At 36.4% G+C, this 19111-nt stretch overlaps 1 protein-coding gene across 1 annotated transcript; it reads right to left on the bottom strand.

Moving 5' to 3' along the window:
- Positions 1–16927: 16927 nt before the first annotated feature.
- LOC123235837 (TIP41-like protein) lies at positions 16928–17768 on the bottom strand. The gene has a single exon (XM_044662064.1). The coding sequence runs from the start codon at positions 17750–17752 to the stop codon at positions 16928–16930; it is 825 nt and encodes a 274-aa protein (XP_044517999.1). The 5' UTR covers positions 17753–17768.
- Between the last annotated feature and the right edge of the window lie 1343 nt (positions 17769–19111).

The following is a 19111-nucleotide window of genomic DNA, read 5'->3' as shown; positions in this document are numbered from 1 at the left end:
TCAAATGCTACTATATACTTCTGTTGCTACTTAGCAACAAAAGGGAATTGGGGAAGGAAGATAGGATGGAAATTCCTTTCCCTTGGAGCCCTGAAGTCCCCAGATGCCCTATCATAGTTAGGATCCTGATTTGTTTCAGTTCTGTATTCAATTAGATCCTGGCTGGGTATCAGAATAGAGAGTCGCCTCTCTAAGAACCTGAGATATCACTGGGACAAAATCTTTTCTTTTGAAAATTCTAACATTTCCAAATGTGGATTTGCACATGACCTTGCTGTGACCTGAACTCATCACTATAGCCTGCTCTGTGTTGATCCACAATCCCAGACTTCTTTCCCAGAAATTGGTCCATTGACTTTATCAAATTTGGATTCCTCTCTCTTCATATGACTGACTTCTCAGTTCCTTGAATAATTAGACTCAGGATCCTCTGCCCACCTGTTTCTGTTTCTTTCTCCAGTTTCTTTCCCTTATGTCTCTTGTACTCATCCTTCACTGTAAATCATCAATAGTAACATACTTTCAACCAGAAGTTTGGAATCAAGAAAAATGATTGTCTTCCAGACCTAAAGATATAGCATCAGGTACCAAACATAGAAAACAACAAAGTCTATGCAAAGTATCAATCAGATATTTTGCTTCCTATGTACTAGATCCTATGCTACCTACCCTACTCCCATCAGCAATTGAGGGGATCATGAAAGAAACTTTCATGAAGAATAAATAGAAAGGAATCCCTGCAGACTACATGTAGACTTAGAAAAAGACAAATTAACATTATCTATAATCAAATGAGCTGGAGTAGAGGAAGCACTACAGTCAAGATCTCCCAACATTCCCTTCCAATTAACCTGAAAATAGTGCATCAGATCAAATTCTGGAGTGACAGAGACAATAAAAGCTCAGAATAAGACATATTTCCAGCCCAAAACAACTCAGGAGCTTAGAAGAAGAGGTCTCTGACACTGGGGTAGGAACTAGCACAGAGCCCACAAAGTGATAATGCTTGTTGTGGGCCTGAGAGGCGGCAAATGCACCAGAACAACTTCCAAAGCTCTCAATCCAGAGACAAAGAGGGGATTGGACAAATGGTCAGAAAGATATTGTAGGACACTCCTGTGCTGGCTATTTTTTGGCAACTCCACTGCCTGTATCTACTTCCAAGTTGAAGTCCTAAGGTGGAGGGGTGCACTTATCTTTGCAAGTAAGCAGGGGTCCTAAGGATCAATATCACTTACGATTTCAAGGGAACAGAGATCATTTCTGGAAAAAGAAAAGAGTGCAGACCAGTAGACCAGTGACTACTCCTCTTCCCATATCATACTACTTTGGAAGAACCCCAAACTTCCAAACCCCCAGAACTTGCTCTGAAAACTACATTAGAAAAAAGCCTGAAACTTGGGATAGTGCCCCCCCAACCAACACCAACACTTCCACTCAAGAAACAGAAATAAACTCTAACAAAAAATTCAAAGTCAAGAAGTAGCCTGGGAAAATGAGTAAACAACAACAAAGAAGTTGACCACAAAAAATTTATGAAAGTGATAGGGAAGATCAAGGTACAAACTCAGAAGAAGATAATGATGTCAAAACAGCTATAAGCAAAGTCTCACAAGGTTATTGGAGAATGTGAATTGGACACTATCCCAAAAATAATTTCTATAAGAGCTAAAAACATTATTTTCTGATACATGTATAACCCAGTGGAACTGCTTGTCGAATTTGGAAGAAAGGGAGGAAAGAGTGCGGGGGAGGGGAGGAGGAGGAGGGGAAGGGGGTGAGAAGGATCATGAATCATGTAACCATGGAAAAATATTCTAAATTTTAAAAGGGGAAAAAACATTATTTTCAAAATCTAAATTATAGAGGAAAAATTGGGAAAAGAAATGAGAGCAAAGAAAAAACATTATGAAAAGACCATTAAGAACTTGGTAAAAAATTACTAGAAAAAAATAGCATCTTAAAAAAAAGTATTAGCCAAATGGTAAAATAGGTTCAAAACTTAACTGATGAAAATAACTTCTTAAAAAAATAGAATTAAAGAAATGGAGAAGAGGGGAGAGAAGATGCAAAAGCTCACTGAAGAAAATTTATTAAAAATAAGAATCAGGCAAATGGAAGGTAATAATTCCATGAGACATCAAGAGGCAATAAAACAAAATCAAATGAATGAAAAAGTAGAAGAGAATATTAAGTAGTTCATCAGAAAAACAACTATCCTAAAAAAGAGAGGAGAAATAATTTAAGAATTACTGGATTAACACAATTACAAAGTTCTTTTCACATGAATAAAGTCAGATATAAACAACTGGAAAAACTTTAATTACTCATGGGTAGACTAAGCCAATATAATAAAAATGACAATTCTATCTAAATTAAGCTACCACTCAGTGCTGTAACAATCAAACTACCAAATACTTATTTCATAGGTGTAGAAAAAATAATAAAATTTATCTGGAAGAACAAAAGGTCAAGAATATCAAGGGAATTGAGGGGAAAAAATATGAAGGCAAAGGACCTAGCTATGCCACATTTCGAACTGTATTAAATAGGAGTTTATCATCAAATCCATCTGGTACTGGCTAAGAAATATAGTAGAAGATCAATGGAATAGATTAGGTACTCAACATACAGCAATAAATGATCATAGTAACCTAATGTTTGATGAGTCCAAAGATTCAAGCTTTTGGGAGAAGCCACTATTTGACAAAAACTTGGGAAAACTAGAAAACAGTATGGCAGAAGCTAGGCATAAACCAGCATCATATGCCACTTACCAAAATAAAGTCAAAATAGAAACATGATTTAGTAATAAAGAGTGATACCATAAACAAGTTAGAGGAGCATAGAATAATTTATCCCTCAAATTTATGGATAAGGGAAGAATGTATGACAAAACAAGATATAGAGAACATTATGAAATAAAATAGATAATTTTGAACATATTAAATTAAAACAATTTGCATAAACAAAACCAGTGGAACCAAGATTAGAAAAGAAACAAAAATTGAGAGTGGGAATTGAATATCTGGGTGACCTCCAACCTAGTCCAGTCCCAGAAGACCCACCCCAGGGGATGGCAGAGGAGTCACAGAGTCATGCATTTGTGTGGTTCCCCAGAGGCCAGGCCAGGAAATATGTTGTATGAAGGCCATTGGCCAATTGAAGCATCTGGAAGGATCCAGGAAAGGGGCTAAGAAAGGGGTTTGGAATAGCCAGTGCCAGAAGCTTGCCAGGCTTCTTTTTCTTTTGCTCCTGTCTTTCTCCCTGATCTGACTCTCTCTCCAGGCTTGCTCATTCTCTGAGCTCTCTTATCTTATCTTTTATTTCTGGCAAGTGGCACAGAGGGAACTACACTGGACTAGGATCCAGAAACAGATTTTACCTTGAGTTAGAAAGGCTGGAGACCTTATTTCTATCTTTCTTTCTTTTACTAATAAATGTTTATTAATTTTTTATAAAACTTCCAAGATCAATTTTTATTTATAACACTAATTTCTTAAATATATAGAGAACTGAGTCAAATTTATAAGAAGTCATTCATTCTTCAATTGATAAATCGTCAAAGTAGACAGTTGTCAGATAAAAAAATTAAAACTATCTTTAATCATATGGAAAAATACTCCAAGTCACCATATATGAGAAAAACATACATTATAACAATTCTGAGGTACCACCCCATATGTATCATATTGGCTAATATGACAAAAAAGGAAAATGATAAATGTTGAAGGGAATATGGGAAAACGGGAACACTAATACACTGCTGGGATAGTTGTGAATTGATCCAACAATTCCTGAGCATAACTTGGACCATGATCAACTGGCCAGAAAACTGTGTACACCTTTTGACTTAGCAATTCCACTATTATGTCTGTATGCCAAAGAAATCAAAGAAAGGGGACTTATTTGTACAAATATATTTATTGCAGCTCTTTTTGTGGTGGCAAAGAATTGGAAACTAAGGGGATATACATCAATTGTGAAGTGGCTAAACAAGCTATAGTATATAATTGTAATGTAATACTCTTGTTCCATAAGAAATGACAAATAAGATGATTTCAGAAAAACCTGGGCAGACTTGTATGAACTGTTGCAGAGTGAAGTGAGAAGAATCAGGAGAACATTTTGCATAGTCATGTCAATATTGTACACTGATCAACTGAAATCACTGTCAACAATGCAAAGATCCAAGACAACTCCAAGGGACTCATAATAAAAAAAAAAGGTGTTTACCACGATAAAAGGAACTGATGGAGTGTGAATGCAGATTAAAGAATGCCATTCTTCATATTATTTCCTTTATGAGTTATTTTCTTGTATGTGTGCTATATCTTCTTTCATAATATGACAGATATGGAAATATGTATTGCATGATACCACATTGTAATCTACATCATATTTCTTATTGCCTTGGGAGGGAAGAGGACAGGGAGGGAAAGGGAAAATTTAGATCACAAAATGTCTGAAAATGAATGATTAAAATTATTTCTGCAAGCAACTGGAAAAAAATATGATGTCTTTGGGGAAAAATTCTTTGAAGCACTAGCTTTATTCAAATGACTTCTGGGTACAAAGTACCATTCATCTTTGGCAATTTATTAATTCAAGTCAAAATCCCTACTTAATAACACTTCAGTAAATGTTAATTCCTGTTTATGAATTAAATCTATTTCCCTAATTTTTTTAAGTTACATTATCTGAAAGAAGCCATGATCAGAAAAAGAGCTTAGACATCATTTTTTAAAAATTATCCATCAGGGACATCTAGGTGGCTCAGTAGATTGAAAGCCAGGCTTGAAGATGGGAGGTCCTGGGTTCAAATATGACCTCCAAACACTTCCTAGATGTGTGACCCTAGGGAAATCATTTAACCCCCTTTGCCTTTTCCTTACCACTCTTCTGCCCTGGAACCAATACATAGTATTGAATCTGAGACAGAAGGAAATAGGTTGTTGTTTTTAGTTTTGTTTTGTTTTTCCATTTGGTCTTCAACACAATCCTTTTATTTATTTATTTATTTTAGAAGATTTTTCCATGGTTACATGATTCATGATTCCCATCCCCCTTTTCCCTCCTCCCTCCTGGAGCTGACAAGCAATTCCACTGGGTTATACATGTATCTTTGTTCAAAACCTATTTCCATGTTATTCATATTTTCAGTAGAGTAAACTTTTAATATCAAAACCCTAATCATATCCTTATTGAACTACATGATCGATCATATATTTTTCATCTGTGTTTCTGTTCCCACGGTTATTACTCTCGATGTGGATAGCATTCTTTCTCATAAGTTCCTCTGGATTGTCCTGGGTCATTGAATTGCTACTAGTAGAAAAGTCTATGCAGTTATTCAAAATCTATTTCTGACCTATCCAAGACAATCTCAAAAGACTAAATAAAAAATGCCATCTACTTCCAGAAAAAGAACTGATAAACTCTGAATTTAGATCAAAGCAAACCATTCTTCACTTAATTTTCTTCATGTCTTTAATGTCTTTCCACAACATGATGAAGATAGAAATATGCTATATATAACAGAACACATATAACCAATATTAAATTTCTTATTGTCTCAGGGAAGAGGGAGGAGAGGGAGAAAGGGAAACAATGTGGAACTCAAAATGTTAGAAAATAAATGACAAAAATTATTTGTACATATAAAATGAAGAAAATAAAACATTACTGAAGGGAAACAAAGGAAAGAAAGGAATGATGAGAAGAATGGTCTCAGAAAAACCTGAGAAGACTTATATGAACTGATGCAAAGTAAAATGAGCAGAACCAGGATAGCATTATACACAGTAATAGCAATATTGTAATGATGATCAAGTGTAAAAGACTGCTACTCTAATCAACACAATGATCCAAAACAATTCCAAAGGACCATGTAGGAAAATGCCATCTACCTCCAGAGAGATCAATTCAGAGGGCAGACTGAAGCATATTTTTTCACTCTCTTTTTATTGATTTGTTTGTGTTTTCTTTGATATTCCAGAGAACTCTATTGACTCATAGCCAAAACATAAGATTTTCAGGTTTATGCTTGTTTCAAGGTACTGTCACAAGTGTATTAACCACTTATATTCAAATAGAGCAAGACCAAATGTATCATTTTTACATGGCAATGGCTTTTTTGTCATTCCTTATTTAACTCTAGGTTTTTAAGGGGAAAATGAGAGTTGCTTTTGCGTGGGTCATGTGATTAATAACCATGTCTTTATTTTCATCTATTTCATTTATAGTGAAGGTGTTTTTTTTAAATTAGGAAACATATGTAGCCCCAAGTTCACTAGTCTGGGAGTGTTGCCAAGGAGATATAGGATGCCAGTATCCTTGGCAACAAAGCAGACTTTTTCCCTGGACTCATGATCTTAAAACATGGCATTAGAAAGAACTCTGGGAAGGAGAAGAATAATATGGAGAATCCATACTGACTGAACCAAAAGGGTTTGAGGAAGAGCACTGTTTAGGGGTAAAGGGGAGTAGGAATAGACTGGAGTCAGAGTATTGTGTTCAGTCCCTTGGGCAATCTGCCTCCTCACTCCTCCCACTTTCCCTAATACTATACAGGCTACTATTGTGGACAGTAGATAATGAGAGCTAAGGGAATTATCCAGTTTTTCTGGTTAATGAATATATTGAGTTTTGAACTTCTGGGGCACTCGACTCTGCTTCTTCCCTTTGGCTACCAAAGGGAGCTAACAAAAGTCCTATCTCTTACAGAACAATTAGAAAATTAGTTTCATTTTCCTCCTTTCCAGTAAGTGGGGAAAGTAAGGGAAGGAATATATTATGCCCTCCTAGCATTCTCTTTATTAAGTGACCAATATCTACAATTTGTTCCTTAACTATAATCTTTTTTTTTTTTGCTTGTCACATAAAAAAGGGACCACATTGTAAGAAAGGCCATTGTAAGAAAGAGATAAAATCCTATATACATTTTCTTCTTTTTTACAATGGCATTTCTTACAAGTAAGGTGAGGGCTAGGGAATTCAGCACCAAAACTACTGGACTTTCCTTTTAGCCTGAGTCACTGGTTTGGCAGGTCTCAATTGTGGGGGTCTAAGCTGTTTGGCTGTGATATCTTTAAGGCTGGGTGCCATTTTCAGCTTTACCCCTGGCATTGGAGAGATTTCTAGCATCAAAGACAAGTCCCCACCAAACCTCACAAGTGAGGCTCTGTGCATGTGTATAAATATCCACATTTATCTATATAAACACATTTACATTATTTATACAACCAAAATCACTCATATTACACATGAAAGCTACATGCTCATATTCTACTTACATAAGTATCTCATTACCTCTCCACATCTCTTAAAAATATTAACAGCTGTGGCAGAAAATCTAATTTGATATAAATAAGATGTTACTAATGATAATATAATTTGTTTAAGTTCATTTTGTGTGCTACCAGACTGTTTAGTTATAGTCAAAATGAATAAAAATTTTTAGGTTTAAATGGTTGTTCTAAGGTATAACATGGAAAATCTACCAACAGCTCATAATCATATGGAGTAAAACCAAATGTATAATGATACATTTTGTATCATTTGTCTATGGTAATTGTATTCCTTATCCATTTATTGTGTAGATCTCTTTTTCACAAATATAGTCACTTTATCTTTCAGAATCGCAGAAGAAATCTAGGGATTTCAAATTAATTTTTTTAGTGCACTAAGATTCTTTTTAATCTATCAAATAAAAAAATTTAGGAAGGAATTTTTGTTGCACATAATTATTTCACAATGCATTTTATTCATAATTATTATTTTTCACTAAGAAAATGGCAATTTATTCTTAGCTCCATGGCATGAGAAAACCAACATTTCTTCACAATAGTATAGATATTCCTTCTATGGTCTGCTTTCATACTAATGGAGAATTTCACAAAGAGTTTCTTTTTAATGGGGTTTTTGTTTCATAAAGTCGATTGTTCTTGTAACAATTAGAAAAACCAAAGGCAGCTTCTTACTATTATTTGCAAGTGGTTTGTCTATAAAGCAGGCTAGGTGTTCAAATTATATGAGGGACCTTAGTTTCATAAGTGCTTATAGAGATGAATTTCATCCTAACATCATTTGAGCTCAACTAGTAGAGAATCCAGTATAATCTGCCTATATTATATCATTTTTATTTAAAAAGCTGTCAGTTATATTGGAATCTTCCTTTGATGTGGCATTGTCATCAATAGGTTTACAAAGTAACAGTTTCAATCATAGTAACTAGAAAATCTATTGAAGGCAATAGATATAAAATATGCAGATATATATAGAGATATCACATTAGAAACTATAAATGTATAAATTTAACTTTATGTATATATAATACATATGTATGTGTGTATATAGTATATATATAATTCTTAAATTATATCATGTGTATATGTATAAATTCTCGATTGATCCTCAAAGCTCTGAGATAGGTGCTATTATCATCCCATTTTGCAGATGAGAAAAGTAAGACTGAGAGAAATTAAATGATTTGCTTAAGCTCACACACCTAGGAAGTGTCTGAGTTCAAATTTGAACCCAAGTCTTCCTGAATCCAAATTTATTCCAGGCTTTCAGATAGACCAATAATTCTCAATTTGTCTCTCCTTGGATCTGTTTTCTAGGTCAATTGTCTTTTCAATGAAATATTTCATGTTTCCTTCCATTTCTTCATCTTTTGATTTAGCTTTATTAATTCTTGCTCTCTCTTGAGATCATTAGCTTCTACTTGCCCAATTCTAGTCAAGACTGATTTTCAGCTATGATATTTTGATTTTCCTTTTCAGTTTGGTCTATCCTGATTTTCATGGCTTTCAGCAGGTCAATTCTGATCTTCAATTTGCTTATTACTTCGTTTGATTTCTGTGCCTCTTTTTCTATATGGACAATTTTGCCTTTTAAGCTGTTATTTTCTTTTTGTATTATTTTCATTTCTTTTTCCCATTTTTCTTCTTTCTTACTTGGTTCTTGAACTCCTTTTTAAGTTCCTCAAGAGCTTGTGACCAATTTCCATTTTATTGGGGAAATTTTTCACTCTCTGCTGTTGCTTCTGTATTTTGTTCTTTTTCTCCATAGAAATTATTCAGGGTCAAGAGCCTTTTTTGATGTTGATTATTCCTTTTGCCACTAGTGGATTGGAGTTCCTGCATGTTGGTGGTCATTGCTTTCTTAGCTTCTGTCTCATAGGGCTTTGCCTTAGTAGTATCTTCCCTTCCCTGTCAGAAGCCTGAGTGAAAGGGGGCATCTGGGTAGCTCAGTGGATTAAGAACCAGATTTAGAGACAGGAGGTCCTAGGTTCATATCTGGCCTTAGACACTTCCCATCTATGTGACTCTGGGCAAGTCACTTAACTCCTATTGCCTAGCCCTTACAGCTCTTCTGCCTTGGAACCAATACAGAGTATTGATTCCAAGATGGAAGGTAAGGGTTTAAAAAAAAAAAAAAAAAAAAGCCTGAGTGAGGGCAGATAGTTCTGTGATGTTCTTTGTGTACCTTGGGCTTTAAAGCATTTTTCCCCGAGGCTATCTTCCTCAGATTCCACTGCCTGGATTTCCAGCTGCACTATGTGTTTTGCCCTGCGAGTATCTTTCCAGCCCTTGCTGCCTTGGCTATGGCCAGCCCTGTTTCTGCCCAAGTTCTATGCTCTTCAGCCTCACTGCCAAGGCCTGGCATCACCCTCAGGGGTGAGTCTGTGGTGCTTTCAGCCAGTCCCTGAGAATTTAGAGATTACCCTGGCTGTACTCTGGCTCTGGCAGGGTAGGTGGTGTGGAGGAGGGGTGATCAGCTTGTGCTTTGATTAGTGCAGTTTCACCCCCTAATGGCGTGGGAATCCCCACTCACTGTCTACCTCTAAAGCTGTTTCCAGTGGCAGAGCCCCTTTATTCTTCTGGTTTTGATTTCTGTCCTTTTGAAACACTTTGTAATGATTGGTTGAAAGGAGATTCAGAAGGCTCCTGCTACTATGCTGTCATCTTGGCTCTGCCCCCAGCCCCATCCAAATTTAGCATTCTACTTTACCACACTGCCCCCTCCACATATGTAATCAAATAAGCATTTTTAAACATATCTATTGCTTCATCAACTTTGAATGCAAAGTAGAAAGAGTTTAGTTTCTCAATTAATTGATTATAAAGGTCTTTAAAAATATTGGCAGGAAGCAATTGGGTGGCTCAGTGGATTGAGAGCAAGGCCTAGAAATGGGAGGTTCTTGGTTCAAATGTGACCTTAGACACTTTATAGCTGTGTGACCCTGCGCAAGTCTCTTAACCCCCATTGCCTAGTCCTTACCACTCTTCTATCTTGGAACCAATATATAGTATTGCTTCTAAGTCAGAAGGTAAGGTCTTAAAAAAATTAAATAAAATAATAAAAATTAAAATATTGGCAAGTCTTGTCTCCACAATGTGTCTACAAGAAGAAACTATGAAAAGGTGCTTATTCAACTCACATCTTTTGAACTATATTATCACTAGCTGTAGAGAGCAACAATGTTTCTCCTATTCCATAGTAACTTTATAAAATGTAAATCATATTTTTAATATCACAGATATTTCTTTTTATGTTTTTTTGTTTATTAAAATCATCTAATTTTCTCTGGAAAATAAGCTTTTGTATCGCCAATGCCAATATAGTCTCCATATTTATTAGGTTTCATGTTCTCATTCATACAAAGTAAACAATGGTCTTTCTTCTCTATCAGTACCAATACTTGTGAATTCCAATGACAGTAGGTCAAATTTTCTGAGTTTGGACTTTTATATGTCTGTATTTACATTAAAATGTCTACCAGGACAGGTCTTGGGTTCAAATCTGGCCTTAGAGATTTCCTAACTGTGGGACCCTAGGCAAGTCACTTAATCCCAATTGCCTTGCCCTTATTTTACTCTTCTGCCTTGGAACCAATACACAGTATTGATTCTAAGATGGAAGTTGTGTTCTAAAAAAGTATTAACTTTTATTATATTTTGGCTGCTTTAGTAAATTCCATCTATAAATTAGTTATATATCCATCCAACACAAAAGGATAGTGTTTTACTACTAAAGATTTAAAATAATTAAATTTAGAATTATGAATAATTTCCCAAAATTATCTATAACCATTCCCAAGTTATTTTCATTTTTGTCATCTTTTTTCCATTGGCAACCTGGGCATTTGGGCCTATATGTTTGTATAAGACTCTTCTCACTGATGAAGAGATTTGTTGTTCAGTCATTTCAGACTCTTCATGACCCTATTTGGGGGTTTTCTTAGCAAAGATATTGGTTTGTCATTTTCTTCTCCAGCTCCTTTTTTCAGATGAGGAACTGAGGCAAATAATGGTTTAGTGACTTTCTCAGGGTCACACAGCTAGTGTCTGAAGTCAAATTTGAAGTCAGGAAGACGAGTCTCCCTGATTTCACAAACCAATATTAGATCACCTTGTTGTTCCTCAATGGAGAGAACTGATTATTCAAAACTCCACATCTGTGTGAGAAGTAGAGTTGGTTAGAGCTTGGGGAAATAAAGACTAATAACAACTTCATCCCAGAATTCTCCTCTTCCTCCCTGGACTTCTCTCTCTGAAGAAAACCTAGAATCTTACTTTTCTTTCTTGAAACTGAAAGCTAGAAAAAAGATTAACAACTCTCTTGAGCTCTCACCAGCTACATCCTTAATGCAGGCAGAGCACATCTGGGAATCATTCTCCCCACTAGTGAAGAGAGTTTTATACAGATGCCTAGACATGAGCCCTGGGTTACACTCAAAGGCATCGTCTTATGATGTACTCACCAACATTAATGGCACTGAGAAATATAACAGTTATGGAACATTTAACTTCAGTACAAAGTTTGTTTAACTTTGAGTTTATGCATAAAGTGTTCACATACAGTAAGAAGTGTGCGGAGACAACTGATCTTATATCTATTAGGGAGATACCCCAAATTTAATAAAATTTTATTTGAGGAAGGGCCTTGTACTCATTAGAGAACTATACCAAAGTTGGTAAAACCCTAGTTTAACAGGAAGGGCCTTGTATCCAGAGGCACCCCAAAGTTGAAAAAACCCTGATTTAAGAGGAAGGACCTCGTTCCCATTAAGGAGATACCCTCAAGTTGGCAAAACTTGGTTTTAAGGGGGAAAGCCTTGCACTCATCAAGGAGACACCCCAAAGTGGGGAAAAAAAACTGGTTTAAGAATAGAATGTCTAGGATGTGAAGAAAAGAATTCCATTGCATTATATCTGATACAAATGTCTTTGTCTGCTTTTTGATTTCTTCTGTCTTTCCCCAAGTACAGGTTATAAAATGCATCATTTAAGGAGGCCATCCTTAGCCTGGGGCCAAACCATTAACCAGCTTGCACATTGAAGAATTTAAAAGATGCTTTTAATCTTGTGAATCTAAAGCAATTTCTGATTGTCTCAGAGAGAAAAAGTGTATGAGAGAGGCAGAGAGAGACACATTGAGACAAATCATGGAATGTTCTAGGGTTTTAGAGTAACTCACTTTGGTGGCTTATTTAAACTTTCTCAGCAAGATTCCTCTTTCCTCTCTCCCTTCTTCCCTCCCTCCCTCTGTTTTTTTTTAATGATTTCTTCTATTCTCTGATTCCCTCCTGCCTTCCCTCATCAGCTACTTTCTCTGACCTCCCAACATGGACTCCATTTCCTCTGATTCAAATTGTTCCAGAGAGGTTTCCACATCTCTTCTGAGGGGCATCAAAATCAGCAGAACCCTGAGAAGGGGCAAGAAGTACCCAGGGAGCTTGGGCTCTCAACAAAAGCAAAAGAAAACTATGAAACGGCCTCGGCAAAATTCAAGGGAGAGGAAAGAGGTCCTGGCCTTTGCCAAACCCCTTTCAAACAAGGCTCTACAGAATCCTAAGAGATCGTCAATCAGAACGAAAATAGCAGACACCTTGTCATCTGGCTATCAAAGTGCAAAGAACCCGTTAGTTACCCCCACCAGAAAACTATATGAAGGAACCCCTGGGATGCTGGTTGAAAATGCTTGACAGCATGGAACACTACTAAAAATAATCCCCTATTTGCCATTGCATGTTCAGTCCATCTGGGTGTTACACACAGAGAACCTTTAAATGTATGATTCCTAACATGCTGAAATTAAGATAGGAGAGAAGGAAGGAGATAGCACTAGAAACTAAATGGACTTTCTGCAGCGAGGCAATGCAGTGGGATCAAGAGCTAAACCTAGAATTAGCCAATTCAGTTCAGTTGTTTCAGTTGTTTCAGTAAAGTCCCACTCTTCATTAGCCCATTTGGGATTTTCTTGGCAAAAATATTGGAGTGGTTGGCCATTTTCTTCTCCAACATGGAATCAGCAAAACTGAAGCTCAAATCCAGACCTGGGCTCTTATTAATTCTGTGACCTTGAACAAGGCACTTAACCTCTGTTTGCCTCAGTTTCCTCAATTGCAAAATCGGGTTAATATAGCATCTGGAGTAACTAGGTAAAGCAGCACATTAGACTCAAGAAAGACTCGTCTTCCTGAGTTCAAATCTTGCCTCAGACATTACCTGTGTGTCTGACCCAAGGCAAGTCATTTAACCCCATTTGCCTCAGTTTCCTCATCTGTAAAATGAGCTGGGGAAGAAAATCACAAACCACTCTGTAGTCTTTTTCAACAAAACCCCAGATGGGGTCATGAAGAGTTGGACATGAACAATTGATTAAACAACAACAAAAAACAATAGATCTGCCTTTCTAGGCTAAGATGAGAAAATATTCAGAAAGCACTTTACAAAACTTAAAGTGCCCTGTATATGCTAGCTAGTATTATTTTCTTGGTGAGAATCATCTCTGAATGTTGGCACTGATAGCCATTCCCTTCATTTCAGCATCTCTTCTTATTCTATTCATATTCTTCCTTCCTTTATACAGCCTATCCTCATTTGATTTCAGCTTATTGAAATGGAAGAGCTGTAATTGTGATCTACCTTCCATAAAAGGAAGAGATTACTGGGAAAAGTTCTGTACTCATAGTCAGAAAGATCTAGGTGTGAATCCTGTTCCAATTCTTGCCAATTATGGAACCTGGCATACCACTAGAACACCCTGAGCCTTGTTTTTTTCTCACTTGTAAAATAAACGTGATGATATTTGCACCACTTTCTTCTTGGTATTATTATTGGGAATTTGTCGATGGTAAAACACTCTACAAATATGTTAGTAGTAGGAACAGAACAAATGTGTGCTTAGAACTCTTCAACTTAAAGTACTAAATTAATAACAATTTGTACTATTACCATCAAAATGACAAGGGGATTGAATGTCCCTTCTTCATAATTTCTCCTAGCCCTCCATCACCATATTAATAAGCTAGAGGAAAAAAATTTTATTTGTTTGGGGTTTTTTTAATAATTTGATTCCAGGGACAGCTAGGTCGCTCAGTGGTTAGAGTTCCAGGTATGGATATGAGAGATGCTGGGTTTGAATATGGCTTCAGATACTCTCTAGCTGTGTGACCCTGGATAAGTCACTTACCTCCCATTGCCTAGCCCTTACTACTCTTCTTCCTTGGAAACAAAATACAGTATTGATTCTAAGACAAAAAGGGTTTGTTTTTTTTGTTTTGTTTTAAAAAAAAAACAGTTTGATTCACAGGCTTTTTGATTCCTAGACTGTATGGCACCTCAGAGATCATCCAGTCTAGAGGTTCTCAAAGTATAGACTGAGGCCCCAGAGATTCCTGAATCCCTTTCAGAGATCCAAAGCTATTTTCATAATACTACTAAAACATTTTTATTTCAAATACAGTAAATGTTGATAGATATAACCCACATAGACAAAAGCTCTTTGAGGTCCTCAATACTTTTTTTTTTTTTTAGGCCAGTAATTTCTTGTTTATTCTTCATGTACAAAAAGATGAGGACATTTGGAACAAATAATACAAAATGAAGTGTCATATCACAACGGATAACAAGTTGTTTTGTAAGTATTTCATATAGTAATATTGTAGTGGATTGGTCATGAAGTATTCAGAAACATACTTATCCTTCCATGTGGTACCCTTCCCCAAAAGGTAATCCATTATTTTTATTCCCTCCAATATCTTTTCATAAGATATTCAAAACAGGTAATAAAGGACTGAGCCTGACACCAATACATCCACAAAGAAAAAAGGGGGAAGAATGGACATCCCAACTGATGGATAATCCTTTTCAGTTGTTAAAGTTTAATATTTTACAACTTGTCTTAAGCAGTCTTTTCCATTCAAAATAACATGGCAAACAAAGTAGACATTTATTCAGATAGTCACATACAGTATACACACTTTCCTGTCTAAAGAGAAAGCATACACTTTAATAGAGGAATAGATGGCTTCCCAGTAAACATGCAATGCATTCTCTCAGAGCAGATTAAATTTTGCTTTCATATGTCTGCTTTGAGGTGATAGAGTTAAAGGTAGATGATTTCCTTAAAAGTTTGATTAAATTTGCTAATAAAGTTCACTTTCTGGGTGGTTCACAACAGCACCATTCTGTGAAATTATAAACGTCTAAGAGGGTCCAGGTTTAAATACAATTTTTTAGGAAGTATACTCTTTGGCAGATCCTTTCAACTAAGATCTTCCCAAACTTAATACCCTACCAACTCTAAAACCTTGCCAAAGGGCAAAAGCAGAAGAGCTGCATATTATATTTTAAAATGAGGAAGGTAAAACTCAACAACTCAACTAAAACAAAGTTTTTTGAACCCACTTATTTTAATAAATCTCTTACTCAATGCTATAGTAATCATTTTCTGCTTTACATGCACTATGTAGACAGGCAAAAGAAACTTATAAAAGTTTAAAGACCATATTTTTTTAAATTTCGTAAAGTTATCCAGTCTTTTTTCCACGGGTCCTAAGTTTATTCCCTTTTACCAACTTCTCTCCCCTGTCATATTAGAAATCTGAAAATTTAAATATAAAAACTATGTTTTATTTTAAAAATATTTTCTCCTCATTTTCGTATACCCCATGCCAACCCCCAATATCTTATGAAAAAAAAAAATCTAGCTGAGGACTTAATCCATAAAATATTTCTCCTTAATACCAGATCCAAGAGATAGATAAGATAGATATCTAAAACTTCTCAGTACTGGTACTAACTTCAGCATATTTATTCACATTAAGGTGTCATATAAGGTAGAAGCACAAAAAACATCAACAGAACCAAAAATAAGGCACCTGCCTTTATAAGATGACAGCCAAAAACTAGTTGTAACACCAGCACACCTGCCAGTGAGGGACTATAGCTGAGAGAGAAACATTATTAATTACTCTTTCAATAGATGAACTAGCTTGAAATTCTAGAAATAATTTTTTGGTTCTAATTATGAACATTTTGCCTCAAAATCCCATTTAATACAATGGTTTTTCAAGGGAAAATATAAACTTACTCTGTTAATATAAAACATGAGATTAACTTGTGAACTCAAGTCACTTTTTTCTAGCAGAGCTTTTTGTCAGTATTTTTCTGCAAAACTAAAACTGAAAAGCTATCAAAATGCACAATCTTTCACTTCCCAGGAATCTTTTGAAAATTTTAAAAGAACTACTAGATTTGGTTCACTTAATTAAACTCTTCATGCAAAACAATATTTGTGGTAATTCCATGCCCACTGCCTCTGATTGCTCTTTAGGACATATAAATATCTGCTGCTAAGATCCCATTCTGTAACAACTCAAAACCTTGGTTCAATTCAGTCTCCCATTAATTTTAGATATGGATAGATATGGGCAGGTGGTATGAATAGCAGGCTGTGTAGAACCTGCCTACATCAAGCTTTTCATCCCTTCTTTTAAGGCTACAGAAAATCTCGACACAAGGAAAGGCAGCTCATTGTCTTATTAGATAGCCCTCCCCTAATCTTCCCCCCACCCCCCAAAAGTAGTCATCTCCAGTGAGGGTTCCACAGAGAGTTCATATTGTATGACATTTTATTTAGATTCCATGCATGTATTTTCCTGTGTAGCTGCAAGGTTGAGATCCATTCTTTCTGGAAACTCCAGCTTCTCACATACTGCCTCCTTTACAGGTAGGTATTGTGATATTTCATTGGGCTCTGTAAAGAGGGCTGGTGGAACATGCATTAAATTGGCTATTTTGCTCTCCCTTGAAGTGTATTCTCTTAACATGTAAGTCTTGTCAGCCTCATGGTAGAGCCTTGTGTCATTCATCCTGATGAGCACGCCATCAATTCTTAAGAAAAATCTCAGTAACAGGAAAAAGCTAGAAGGCATCACTCTAATTTTCACACTTAAGCTTGAAACTCCATGATCATGAAGTTCATCTTCAAACAACAGAACTTCTTCAAAAAATTTAATCTGTTCCCTGGCTTTCAATTTCTCTGTGTCTATATGATCTGTCGTAGGCACAACCTTTAACTTAAGAGCTTCGCCAAGTAATGTTCCTTTGTAATCTGTTGTATAGGTCCAGTCATATGGTCTAATAATCTCTTTGGAGTGCTCACCCTCCGTCCTGCTCTCTTGCCATTCTTCAGCACATGCCACCTTGAGTACTCCTTGGTAGTTGTTTACACACTTTAAAGCATCAGTTGCATTGAACTCAATTCCAAAGCCAGAAACATGTTGGATTCTTAAAACATTGTCTCCAAACATCATTTCAGGAAGAGATGGCATATGGAGCTCATCAGCTAATTTCTCCACATCGGCCGACTTCATGATGTGCGTCTTGGCCGCCGTCAGCTTCCAGGGCCCGAAGGAGAAGTCCTGGCGGCTGCTCTGGAAGCCGTGGATCATCATGGCCACGGTGGCGGCGCGGAACCAGCACGAGCGGCGGCGGCCTCCCTCAATACTTTTTTTAACCCTTACTTTCTGTCTTTGAATCAATACTGAGTATCAGTTCCAAGGCAGAAGAGTAGTAAAGACTAGACAACTGGGGTTGTGACTTGCTCAGGGTCATACAGCTAGGAAATGTCTGAGGCAACATTTGAACCCAGGAACTCCCATCTCAAGTCCTGGCACTCTCTCCACAATAAGCCACCTCACTGCCCCCTCAATAGTATTTTTAAAAACATAAAAAAGATGCTGAAACCAAAAGTTTGAACACCATCGATTTAGTCCATCTCTATCATTTTCACTGGGAAGAAAACTGATGCCCTGTTCAAATTCATACAGGTGCAAGTAGCAGAGTAAGGATTCAAATACATATGTCCTTTTGACTCCAAAACCCAAACTTTTCCCACCGCATCTCACAGCAGAATGCCAGCATCCTTTGTGACCCTTATAGACTTCCCTCTCCATAATAGAGCCCAGAATCTATAATTATAAGGGCCTCCCTGAGCTTTGTTAATCATAAAACATAATATAAATATCAATTATTACTATTATTTGTACAATTATTCCTACTAATCATTACTATTTTTTTTCAGTTTCTAGTGACTAAACCTAGAGAAGATAAATTACATTCAAGCATTTTACCATCTAATTAAGGAGGCAAAAATGTATAGATAGGAAACAAGAGAACCCGTGTGTGTGTGTGTGTGTGTGTGTGTGTGTGTGTGTGTGTTGGAGACTCAGTTTCCTAATCGAAAAAGTGAAAGATTGGGTTAGATAATGCTTAGAATGTCTTCTAATTCTGACAGTCTCTGATTCAATTATTCTAAATATTCAGGAAGTGGGCCATCAAAATTGGGAAGACCCTCCTTCTGTGGTTGTCCCTAGTATAAGATTCTCTCAGGACTTTTTCCCCCTTTGAGGGATGAGTTCATTTATGTTGTGACCAGTTTCTTCTGACTGAGAGGTTATACCCAAGGATCTGAAAAATCTTAAAAACCTGTCATAAATTCTGTTGTGTTTCAAACACATGTCCAATTTCTTGATATTCTGAATGTTTTCTATATAGCATCCTCCTAGCACTACTCTTTCTTTGTCCCTCTTATACCCCTTTTCTATGCATCCTATACCCTTATGGGGTAGTAAGAAGAAGAGAGGGTGGTCAAATGTAGCTAACGATTAGAAAGGACAGAGGAGGTACAACTTCTTGACCACTAAAAATGGGAAATAAATTACTGAAGTGGGATGGAGACAACCCCATATGTATGGAGGGAGTTGGGATGGTACAGTGAAGATATTATGCAGTAGTAATCAGGAAAACAAATA

This window comes from Gracilinanus agilis, chromosome 2 (assembly GCF_016433145.1).
Source record: "Gracilinanus agilis isolate LMUSP501 chromosome 2, AgileGrace, whole genome shotgun sequence".
In the NCBI taxonomy this organism is placed as follows: domain Eukaryota; kingdom Metazoa; phylum Chordata; class Mammalia; order Didelphimorphia; family Didelphidae; genus Gracilinanus; species Gracilinanus agilis.
Note: the sequence above shows the minus strand (reverse complement) of the source record. Positions and strands in the feature narration are given on the sequence as shown.

Coding starts and splice junctions, on each gene's coding strand:
- LOC123235837 (XM_044662064.1), bottom strand. CDS start 17,752: ATGATGATCCACGGCTTCCAGAGCAGCCGCCAGGACTTCTCCTTCGGG.